Genomic DNA, 12,643 nt, shown 5'->3' on the forward strand with positions numbered 1-12,643 from the left:
TAGTGGTATGTCGGCGGGAAACTCTCTAGTGTAGCCGTGCCATTAGTCATTTTCTGTCACTTTGTCTCCAAGAATTATGTGTAATAGCCTGTCATTAAGTATGACAAACTTGTTGGCCAAACAGCAAAATCCTGCATTATGTCACTGGATTCACCACATTGAAGCCAGTTGCTTAGTCTGAATTTTTGAAAGCTTCTTTTAAATATAAAAATGTTTATTTTTGCATGGATTGTGCCTATTCCCTGTGCCGAAAGGCATTTTAAAACTGACATGAATTTTAAATCTTTAAAAGCTGCCTTGGAAAGTTGATTATCAGCAGGCATAGTCAACAAGAGGGCAGTTTCGTATATGAGGTTCTGTGGGATTCAGAAGTTCATTGCAACTTTAAAGTAGCATTACCACTTCTCAGAAAAGCCCAGAGTAGATCTATTTCATACTATGTTGCTGAACTAACAGACAGAATGTTAACTAACTCTGTACCAGGTCTCGTTGATGTTAGTGATGGTGTAGTGTCTAAACACCTAAGTCTGATGAAATGTAATGTTAAAGTTCTCTTTGAGCGTGGAATAATTTTTTATCAAATGGAAGTGGACCAGATTGGTAAGGAGGACAACATTATTCTAAGTTTCAAAGGGTTTAAAATATCAGCAAATGTTTTCTAAGCTCAAAGGTACAGCTTTGATTCCAGCTAATATAAGCAGGGCCGGCTCTAGGTTTTTTGCCACCCCAAGCAAAAAAAATTTTGGCTTCCCCCCCCATCCCAGCCCTGGGCTCCCCCTTGCTGCCCCAGCCCTGGGCTTCCCCCTTTCCCCCCACCAGTGCCCTCCCTCGACCCCTGCCCCCCCAGCCCTGGGCTCTCCCCTTCCCCCCTCACCTCCTGCCGCCCCAGCCCTAGGCTCCCCCCCCCCCCCCCCGCACCCTCCTTCTGCCGCAGCCCTGGGTCACTGGTAACTCACTCCCAGAGCAGGTCATTCAGTCATTCAGCAGGAATTTTGGATGTGTACAAAACACAGACAGGATTGCTTCCCATATGGTTACAGAGCTGCAGTAAAGTGGAACAGTTTTCAGCTTGTGTGATTGGAGGATATCTGGATGCATATTATAAGATTGTCCTACATAAATGAGGAAAAGTTGAGGTGCTTTTACTATTTTTTTGTTCCGCTCCTCCTTTCTATGGGGAATTCGCCAATGCAATATCACTGTCTTCCTTTTAAACAAACAAACAAAAGGCAGTGGCTGTTGAAAATAGCAATTCCAGTCCTAATAACCAATAGGAAGCATTTCTTGCTCAATTTTATCCTACTTTTTCTACAGCAAGTTATAGTGGATCAGTATATTTGATTTGGGGGAAATGAAGTAACAACTGCCCAAACTGAGCTTGAGCACTCCTGAATTTTGAGGTGTTCAAATCTGGAAGGCAGGTGCTGGGTGTGTGTGGGGGGGCGAAGGGGGCGCTGTGGGTTCCGTGGGGGAGCACGGCAACATGTATGCAGCAGCATGTTTGGGTGCTGCATGGAGCCAGACATGCTGGTCTGAGTGGCACGGTAAGGAGGCTGGGGGGTTGGAGAAGGGGTAGGAGGTTCCGGGGGGGGCAGTCAAGGGACAGGGAGCAGGGGGGGTTGGATGGGGCACAGGTTGGTGGGGCAGTCAGAGGCAGGGAGGTTTAGATGGGTCAGGGATTCGGGGGGGCAGTCGGGACAGGCAGCAGTTGGATAGGCATGGGAGTCCCAGGAGTTTGTCAGGGGACAGGTAGGGGGGCGGTCCTAGGGGGGAAGTTGGGGGGAGGGTATCAGGAGGGGGCAGTTGGGGACAAGGAGAAGGGAGGCTTAGATAGGGGCTGGGGTCCCAAGGGGCAGTTAGGGGCTGGGGTCCCAGGAGGGGGCAATCGGGACAAGGAGCAGCGGTACTTAGATAGGGGATGGGGTCCCAGGAGGGGGTGATCAGAGGACAGGGAGCGGGGGGATGTTGGATGGGTTAGGGTTTCTGTGGGGGACAGTTGGAGAGAGTGGATGGTGGCAGGGTGGGGCTTCCCTCCCTGTGGAGTGTCCTGTTTTTTGAATGTTAAAGTATGGTCTCCCTACCATTCGCAGTGCATCTGTCCACTCACAGCACAGCTGCATGAGGTCCCCCTCCTTCTTTTCCAGTTGGTAGTGGCCAAGGGAATGCTGGGAAATGTAGTTCTTTCCCTGCTCCAGGGCTGGCTCTAGAGACAGGGAACTAATCAAGGAACTACAGCTCCTAGAGCCCCCTGTTTGTTCTTCGCTCCCATGCTAGATCCCTGCCGCCCCTGCAAATGGGGTGCCCCAAGCAGGTGCTTGCTTTGCGGGTGCCTAGAGCCGCCCCTGAGTATAAGATGAATCACAGCTCAGTTCTTATATAGACACTTTGTGGTGATAAAAATAAAAAAAAAGTATTTTGATAGCATTAGGATTGTATTTGAGTTTGGACTATTATTCATCTGGCTCTTACCTGTCTGATTCAGAATATGATTTTTTTTTTAAATTTATTTTTTTTAAAGTTACTGGTTGCTAGTTTTATGGAGATATACCTATCTCATAGAACTGGAAGGGACCCTGAAAGGTAATTGAGTCCAGGGAATACAGAGGAGGTAACACTGGCTGTTAAGATTGAATAGTGAGTCTTTTATTTAAAAAAACAAAAAAACAAAACAAAACTGATTACAGTCATTTGCCTTCAAATGGTGGATACATTGAAATTGAAATCACAATTGGTGGCATTAACTGGGATGCCAAAGACCCAGTGGAGACAGACATTTCTTTTCCCAAACAAATGTGATCAATCTATGATAGAGTTCAAGCACATTGACAAGGCTATGTACGTCTAGATATCTGGAGAACTTCAATTTCAATGCAGTCAATCCAGCATCTTTCCCAAATAAACAAAAATGAAAGGAAGCCAATCATGTTTAGCTTTATTATACTAAGTGCAAATACATTTGTCGAGGGATTTTGGAACATAACCGAAGATCTGAACTTGAAAATGTTCCAATATTGAAAACATTGGGAAGTGGAAGCTAAATTGAACTGCATATTGAAAGCATACTGTCTTCTGTTAGGCTCAGACCCGTGTGAAGCTGAATTTTCTGGACCAGATTGCAAAGTTTTGGGAGCTCCAAGGATGTACACTGAAAATTCCACATGTAGAGAGGAAGATCTTGGATTTATTTCAACTTAATAGGGTAAGACTATTTTTTAAAATAGTTTGTTTTATTGCAAAAGATGTCATATTACTTCTGTTCCTAGACTGAAGTCAAGTCGTCTTTAGTAAGCTACTTCAATAAAGGGTTTTTAATGTATGATTTAATGCGTTGAGACATATTCTGTGAAATGGATTCAAGACGAGTGGTTTATATTGTGCTGAAAAGTGTTGGAAAGCTGATTCAGTAGTAGAGCCTTAGAAATGCAGCCTGAGAGAATCCTCTAGCTAGACTGAACTATAAACCTGCATCTAATCTTCCCCAAAATAATGGTTTACAGTATGCACCAGAAAGGAAGTTGTGTGACCTGTGTTATACAAGAGTTCAGATCATCACAACTGGTCCCTTCTGGCCTTGGAATCTGTGAATCTCTAAACTTTTTCAGATGTCTTAAAGTTTTCTGACTAACTAAGGCCTGGTCTACACTGTGTGTTTATATCGAGTTTAGCAGCATTAAATCGCATTAACCCTGCACCCGTCCACACAATGAAACCCTTTATATCGATATAAAGGGCTCTTAATACTGGTATCTGTAATCCTCCCCGACGAGGGGAGTAGTGCTGAAATCGGTATTGCTATTTCGGATTAGGGTTAGTGTGGCCGCAATTCGATGGTATTGTCCTCCGGGTGCTATCCCACAGTGCACCATTGTGACCGCTCTGGAAAGCAATCTGAACTCAGATGCAGTGGCCAAGTAGACAGGAAAAGCCTTGTGAACTTCTGAATTTTATTTCCTGTTTGGCCAGAGTGGAGCGCCGATTAGCACGGGTGACCATGCAGTCCCAGAATCAAAAAAGAGCTCCAGCATGGACTATATGGGAGATACTGAAGCTGATCTCTGTATGAGGAGATGAATCTGTTCTATCAGAACTCTGTTCCAATAGATGAAATGCCAAAGCATTTCAAAAAATCTCCAAGGCTATGATAGAGAGAGGCCACAACAGGGACTCAACACAGTGCTGCGTGAAACTTAAGGAGCTGAGACAAGTGTAATGGAAAGCCAAAGAATCAAATGGATGCTCACGGAGGGAGGGGACTCTAGCTATCCCACAGTCCCTGCAGTCTCCGAAAATCATTTTGCATTCTTGGCTGAGCTCCCAAAGCCTGAAGGGTCAAACACTTTGTCACGGGTGATTCAGGGTATATGTCGTCGTCGTAATCGTCTCTCTTCCCCCCTCCCCCCCCGGTGAAAGAAAAGGGGAAAAAAATGGTTTCTCGCTTTTTTCAGTGTCACCGTATGTCTACTGGATGCTGCTGGCAGATGTGGTTCTGCAGCACTAAACAGCAGCATCCCCTCCCCTCCCCTCCCCGATGGCAGACAGTGCAATGTGACTGGTATCCGTCATCATCATCCCATGAGTGTTCCTGGCTGGCCTTGGTGAGGTCGGCCGGGGGCGCCGGAGGTTCAGTCTTGCCTGGAATATCATAGCAGCTGGAGGCTGCCCACCGACCCCTTTATCTCTGATTGCAAATGCAATAAAGTAACTTTCTTATTCATACATTCTTTATTACTTCATCATACAAATGGTGGGGATAACTGCCACAGTCTCCCAGGAGGGGTGGGGGAAGAGGGAAGCAACAGTTGGGGTTGTTGCCGGGCACCCCCTAAAATGGCATGCAGCTCATCATTTCAGCTGAATGTCTGGGGCTCTGCCCGGAGCTGCCATTTGCCTCTCTGGTTCTTTAGTAGACTTGCCTGATATTCTAGGCAGGAGTCACTCTACCTTTAGACAAAACTTAAAGAAGGGAATGACCTGGGGAATCATTCCCGTTTTTGTCCATGCACCCTTGGCCGACCTCACTGAGGCCAGCCAGGAGCACCATGACAGCTGCAGACTGGTAACCCTCGTTGCCAATTTGCAAAGCAGCAGACAGTACAATATGACTGGTAACCGTCTCTGCTAACTTGCGAAAGCAGCATTCACTTGCCCTGTAGCACTGCAGTACCGCATCTGTCAGCAGCATCCAGTAGACATACGGAGACAGTAAAAAAAAGTCTGAACGGACTCCATGGCTGCCGTGCTATGGCATCTGCCCGGGCAATCCAGGAAAAGAGCGCGAAATGATTGTCTGCCGTTGCTTTCATGGAGGGAGGATTGACTGACGACATTTATCCTGAATCACCCGCGACACTGTGTTTGCCCCATCATGCATTGGGATCTCAACCCAGAATTCCAATGGGCAGGGAAGACTGTGGAAACTATAGCATAGCTACCCACAGTGCAACGCTCCGGAAATCAACGCTAGCCTCGGTACATGGACGCACAAAGCTGAATTAATGTGCTTAGTGTGGCTGTGTGCACTCTACTTTATACAATCTGTTTCCAAATACCGGTTTCGGTAAAATCAGAATAATCCCGTAGTATAGACATACCCTAAGTAAAGAATTTAAGCTACAGTGTTCTCTTAATGTGAAAACTGTTTTTAAAGTATTTATTGCATATGGTAGCAGCTGTAAAAGGAAATACTTTTCCCTTTGTAACTTTTTCGTTTTTTGTTTTTACTGGCAGTAGATCTTTATAAACTAATGACGTTAATTTTGTATATGTGACCATTGTATTTTTCCTTTATAGCTAGTTGCAGAAGAAGGTGGATTTGACTTAGTCTGTAAGGAGAGAAAATGGACGAAAATAGCCATTAGAATGGGTTTTGCTCCAGGCAAGGCAGTCGGTTCACACATCCGTGCCCATTATGAACGTATTCTTTATCCTTACAACTTATTCCAGTCTGGAGCTAGTCTACTGGTGAGTGGTGTGTGTGTGTGTGTTTGTTTGTCGTCTTCCTCCCCCCCCTTCCCCCGGCTAGCTAACACCTGGATAAATTTACCAACAATTAGTGGGTTGTTTCCTTTTTGGAGAGCATTTCTAAAATCTTTAAAGATTGCATTTATATTTATTTCATAGACTTAATTTTGTTACTTATATACTGAGGTCATGAGATGAGTATGTTAGTAATCCACAGGCAGCACTTTATCAAATGAAAGGTAAAGTACTGGAATTTTGTGAAGGACTCTTCAAAGAAACCTCTTACTCAAAGACATGAAACCTGTTTGGACACTACCAGTTTGTATTTCCTCCTCTCTGCAGTATTTAAACAGCCTGATTTTTACAGCAGATATTTAGACTTTCTGGAATGTCCTCCTTGTGACTCGTCTGTGCGTTGCAGACTTTTAAAATATTCACAAACCATTTATTTGTCCATCCATCTGACAGAGAATAAATTAATAATATCTCCAGGAATAATTGTGATCTAAAGATATTGGATGGAATATAATGAGTCTTGTAACTTTATAGCCATCTATCAACTCACTTTGCATTTTTTTTTTAATACATAATATGATGAAAGATCTCCACTATGAAGAGAGAGAGAGAGAGAATGACATGGGAATGCTGTTTTGATCATCTATGGAAATCATAATGTAGACTGCCAGCACTATTGCTGAGTTTTTCTAACTTAAAATCTTCATGTTTAGTTTTTGGCCATTAATAAGTGGGACCAAGGCTTGAATGAGGATGGAAACTAATACCAAGTACAAGACTTCTTTCAGATCAGTGTTTGTTTATTTTGGAAACAAACATTGGTAGCACTTGCAGATATCCATTTTAATCTGTGTTAACCACTCCTACCCTGACATGCTTTTCAACGTAGGTGGGTTTCATAATAAAAAAACTTGTGAAGATTGAGTCTACAGTAAAGAGCAATGTTAGTGCCTGTTAGTTAGAGCTGTCAAAATGAAAGTAGTGATTTGACATGAGCAAATCAGAAGAGACTGGAATGTAAGGCTCTTTATGTATCTTGTGGTTATTACATTGAAGAATAGTTAAAAAAATATCTGTAGGCTCTTACAATTTTTTTTTTTTTTAAATTCTGACCACTGGGTTTTAGACATATATGCTAACGTAGATAGTTATCCTAGATTTAATGTTTTTCATCCCACAGATTGTTTTCAATCTTATCAAATACACTTCACCTTTCCTCTGAAGTAATTCTTATTGCATGGTGGAAAGCAACAGCATTTCAATAAGGTGTTTAACTGGCATCTTTCCATTTTTGTTCACTCTGAACATTAAAGCAATTGTGGTTTCTCTTTTGTGAAGACATTTTACTCTGTCACATCTGATCCTGTTCTCTTATGTTTTTTGAGATGGGAACATATCATTTAGTGTCCTAAAATAGAGAGTTGGCTATGACCATAAATGCTCTGAAAATCTAAGCCTTTAGAACCATTGTCTTTCACAGAACTGATGTTAAACACATGATTTCTCAGTAATGGACAATTTTAAGAACGCAAAAATTCTCAAGTGGCTGCTTGTGATCTCATTTAATGAGGTCACACTTCCTTTTAAATATAACTTTCCAAGCTCTCTCTTGCAATAGGCACCTGACATTTGTTCCAAACTGATGTGTTTAGTGGATCATGCAGTTCTGGAAAAGGTATGTTTAACTTCATTTATTAACACCCCTTCTCCTCCCCCCCCCCCCCCAAAAAAAAGTTGCGGTATTTAAATTGTTACTATATTCTCCTTCCATCTTTCTATGTGTGGTATTAATGTATGTTTTCTATGAATTGGATGAAAAACTGAGAGAATCCATAGAAATGTTTCTTTGGGCTCAGTTTTCACCCTGCTTAGATTTTATTTTACAATGAATTATTTCTCCTTTGCATTGATATTTGATATCCCTGACCAAAGGTCATCTATTTTTCATTCTGTGACAAGTTCTCAGTAAGCAGTGGTTTCCCAGATGCTGCTTGTACAGCTATCCTTTTTATTATGAGTATCTGGGCCTCAATGATTTCATTCTTAGATAGGATACTGCTACTGGATTTTACAGCTGTCAGTTTTAGACATGTTTTCCTTTTCTTTGATATTTCAATAAGCCTTTAAAAGAAGCTCTGTTTGCAGCAAGCCAAGATCATCTATAAAAGACTGGTATGTGCAGTCTGAAGCTATTTGATGTTGTGAAAGCCAAGAATAGAGAGAGCAGTATTTTTTCACTCACTACTATGGTGTAGCTTAGAATGTGTTGAGTCCCATGCACAGCCTGAGTTTATGATGAGTATTATGCCTTTAAATATATATTTTTTATTGCCTTTTTGGAAAATGTCCTATCTAAGAACTTCCTACATTGTACCATCTGCATACATAATATAGTAGCGAAACAGGAAATTTGGTGCTTAACGAGTAGTTTTTCACTGAAACCTTAGCATTTATGGTTCAGTAAATCAAAAAATGGAGACAGAATGGAAGATGTGTGTGGATGATCAAAACAGGCAAAGCTGACTTTATAGTTTGCAAATTAATAGGTGCTTAAAGAAGTGCCCCAAAACAGTAATTTATTCATCATTGCCCATTTAACACTGGGCTAGATGTGTCTCAGTTGTATTACCCAGAATAATTGTGTATAAGGACAGTTGCTTTACATGTAAGGGATAGCAGATGTGAAGCATTCTTATGATTCTTCAGACTGTAGCTAGTGAATGAAAAGTCCTTGCAACTTATTCTAAAGACTCTTAAGTAAACCTGCACATTTTTTTCCTAAGATTATTTTGTGATTCAGGCAGCCTAAGTATTATAAATACACCAGGTCTTGCTCTTGTTTATATTAAAAACTCAGCTCAGAGCATCTCTACATTAGAATGTTTTGTCACCAGAACTTCTGCTGCCTTGCAGTTGCTGATGTTGCTAGAGTACATGCACTCTTGGCTGTTTTTGCTGGCATCCCAATATCTCTACATCACTGTCCAGCACTGTGCTTTGCAGAACATTTTTGCAGTGCATTGTGGAACACCCACACTTCACTCAGGGAATTATGGGAGCTCGGGGTCAAGTTCCCGCAATTCCTTTTCCTCTATTCCCTAAAGCTTCTTCTAGATCATATTCATGCCTTTTTAAAAATTCCCACTGTTCCTTGTACTGCTTTTGTTCTCTTTGCCATCTCAGGATTAGAAATATGGATCCAGAACAGCTAAGCAGCACTCTCATATCTGGTTTTAGAGATAGGACATGATTATTCTGTACTTGCAGAACTTCAGTGACTACCACTGTAACAGTGAACAGTGGTGCTTTTGATGAAGATGAGACAGGATGCACTGAGGTGGATGAGTGAATGATGTGGACAGTGCATAGAAACTTGAGGATGCTTCAGACATTTGTTGATCAGCTCCACACAGTGGATCAGCATTTCTGGAAGCAAGAAACAAGCACTAAGCAGTGGAACACATCACATTGTGATACAGATCTGTGGCAACCAGCAGTGGCTGCAAAACTTTGAGATGTGGGAGGCTATGTCCGAGCAATCCAGTGCAGAGACACCAGAATGAGAGCTGCTTTGACAGTGGAAAAGCATCTAGCAATCATGCTCTCGAAGCTTGCAACCTCATGCTACTTTTGGGCTGTGGGCAGTCAGTTCAGAATTGTAGAATCTACTGTGGGAGCAGTTATCGTGGTGTGCAAGGCCATGAAGCCTTTTGTGCTGCACAGTATTGTGACTCTGGGGAACACGCAAGAAATAGAAGAAAGATTTGAAGCAATGGTTCTTCTCTCCCTCCCACCAAAGTGTGTGCAGGGTGATAGAGGAGATGCAAATTCCAGTTCTGGGCCATCCCACCTTGCCACTGAGTACATGAGCAGAAGGGGTACTTTTCCATGGCTGTGCAAATATTGATGGATCACTGGGGATATTTCACTGACATTACTGTTGGATGGACAGCATGTATGTGACACTTGCATTTTGAGGTATACTGGACTTTTCCGAAAGATGTAAGCATCAGGGCCGGCTCCAGGCACGAGCAAAGAGAGCAGGTGCTTGGGGCAGAGTGGAAAGGGGCAGCATGTCCGGGTCTTCAGCAGCAGTTCGGCTGTGGGTCCCTCAGTGCCTCTCCGAGCGAAGGACCCGCCGCCGAATTGCCACCAAAGAATGAAGTGGTGGGGTAGAGCTGCTGCCGAAGTGCTGCTGATCGCGGCTTTATCTCTCTCCCCTCCCACCCCCCCTCGCCGCTTGGGGCGGCAAAAAAGCTGGAGCTGGCCCTGGCAAGCATAGACGTACCTCCCAGACTGACACATTCATATGGGTGGGGTTGAAATGCTAATAGTGATTCTGGGGGAGCCAGCCTATCCTTTGATTCCCTTGTTTATGAAACCATACACTGGATGCCCATACAGTAGCAAGGAGAGTTACCTAGTGCCTGAGCAGGTGCAGGATGACTGTTGAATGTGCTTTTGCTAGGTTGAAAGGCCTCTGGCGAGGTCTCATGGGAAGGCTGGATCTCCAGTAAGGCAGCTATTCTTGTTGTAGAATAATATTGCATAATATTTGTGAAGCGAAGGGGAAACTTTACTGTCAGGATGGAGCAGGGAAGTGGAAAGACTGTCTGCTGATTTTGAACAGCCAGACACAAGGGCAGTAACCAAACTTCATCAAGGAGCTGTATGGCTGAGGGAGGCCTTAAAATATCACTTTAACAGTGTGCCATATTATTGTGGTGTGCTACTTTTGTGTACTTTGTGTTTTGCCTTGAATCTGGATTTTAAATCATTTGTAAATACCTCTTATGAATTTGGTGAGAGTAGGTGATGCTTTGGTCTTTAACATTTGTTTGATACCCAATAAATATTTTGTGATTTTTCAGAAAACTACAATTTTGTGTGTAAATGAACAAATTTATTAGCAACAGTAAACTTTGAGGGTTGACACCTATATAACCATATTAAGCCTTACATCTATATTACTAGCTTTAAATAAGCAAAGTGCTTTGTGTTTGTCAGTGTATGCATAGTCATAGTCCTTGTTTTCCACCATCAAAGAATTGTAGAGAAAAGGCTGTAGGTTGTGCTAGTGCCTTGTGTGTGGGTGGGGAGTGTGGTCTTATGGACATTGAATTGTGAATGAGATGCAAAGGCTGTGGGGAGGTGGTCTTTGGATGTTTTTGGATGGACTCTGCTCAAGCAAACAGATGTTGCAGAACTATGTTCCTGGTGCACTTGTTGATGTACCTTTTGGCCGCTCTGGTTTTCCTTGAATAGTTGGTCCTTCCAATTCTGATCCTTCTGACTGATCTCCCTGTGGTCCCTCCAGTCTGTACTCTCCCGGACAGCAACCTCTTCAGACTGGAGAAGCTTCAAAAACATATCCTCACTTTTTCCACTTCTTTCATCAGATCAGGATCAATCTTCTAGCAGGTATGAATGGGAGTGCCTTTCAAGGACACCGCAGCCAAGGAGTGTGATAAACAAAAAGGTAGAGACATACTGTAGATTACAGTGGGAGTAGAAAGGAAGAGATAAGCCTCAAAACTCCCTAAAAATTTCCCCATAAAGATCTTTTATAGAAGTATGGGGTGATCAGACTAGCTTTGGTTCAGCTTTCTTTGGAACTGCTCTGTTGCTCCAGGCTTCGTGAGTAGCATGACGTTCTCATTGTAAGTCCATAGTCATGAAGATGGGGGGCTGCTGGGTAAAAAGTAGCTAAAATTGTTAAAGGAAGAGGTGATTATGGCTGATATCACTCCTAAGGGTGACAATGTCCTAAAGAAGGCAGCTCAAGTCCACCCTGCCTGTATCCTACCAGGCTGTTCAGTGATGGTTCCAGTTGGACTCATCTCAGAGTGGCATACCAAGGTCTCCTATTGAGAGGGAACAAACAAGACCACCCTTCCTAGAAATGGCTGGAAAAGGATTGGAGTGTCTCTCCTGGAAGATTTATAAAGATTAATCCAGAGGATGGAAGGGACATTTTATGTACAGATCAGCAAAATACTCCTCAAGGGTGAAGAGTTGTTCCCATTGCCTAGTACCAAAAGCCAAAGAAAAGAACCCCAGAACCAATGACTCCACTTCTACTTCTATTCAAACAGAGCATGAGGGATTTATTTTGGTCTAGGGCAGGGGTAGGCAATCTATGGCACGGGTGCCGAAGGCGGCACGTGAGCTGATTTTCAGTGGCACTCACACTGCCCAGGTCCCGGCCACCAGTCCAGGGGACTCTGCATTTTAATTTAATTTTAAATGAAGCTTCTTAAACATTTTTAAAACCTTATTTACTTTGCATATAACAATAGTTTAGTGTTATATTATAGATTTATAGAAAGAGACCTTCTAAAAATGTTAAAATGTATTACTGGCACGCGAAACCTTAAACTAGAGTGAATAAATGAAGACTCGGCATGCCACTTCTGAAAGGTTGCCACCCCCTGGTCTAGGGAAAAATTGACTTCTAAATCAGAGCACTGTCTTTTGCTGTCTACATTACATGCCTGCTCTTAAAAATCTGGTACTCTGGATAGTCACTGGGTTGCTTGTAAGAGATATTCTTCTTTGAGGAGTGTCCCTGTGGGTGCTCCACTTGCGGTGTCTTGGTGCCCTGCACTTGTAATTGGAGATTTGTAGTAGCAGAGCCCTGGCTGGCTGCCTCGCACTGCTCCGAGCG

The 12,643-nt window shown here is 43.0% G+C and overlaps 1 protein-coding gene across 3 annotated transcripts in view; it reads left to right on the forward strand.

Annotated features, from left to right (window-relative positions):
- KDM5B (lysine demethylase 5B) overlaps positions 1-12,643 on the forward strand; it is a 207,948-nt gene that overhangs the window by 41,893 nt on the left and 153,412 nt on the right. For 2 of the 3 annotated variants that reach the window (XM_050956074.1, XM_050956076.1), the window contains exons 3-5: positions 3,077-3,199; positions 5,791-5,961; positions 7,595-7,651. In XM_050956074.1, the coding sequence (XP_050812031.1) occupies positions 3,077-3,199; positions 5,791-5,961; positions 7,595-7,651 (351 nt within the window). The remainder of the gene's footprint in view (positions 1-3,076; positions 3,200-5,790; positions 5,962-7,594; positions 7,652-12,643) is intronic. The other variant, XM_050956075.1, reaches the window with a different exon arrangement.

The sequence above is a fragment of the Gopherus flavomarginatus genome, chromosome 5 (assembly GCF_025201925.1).
Source record: "Gopherus flavomarginatus isolate rGopFla2 chromosome 5, rGopFla2.mat.asm, whole genome shotgun sequence".
NCBI classification, from domain to species: Eukaryota; Metazoa; Chordata; order Testudines; family Testudinidae; genus Gopherus; species Gopherus flavomarginatus.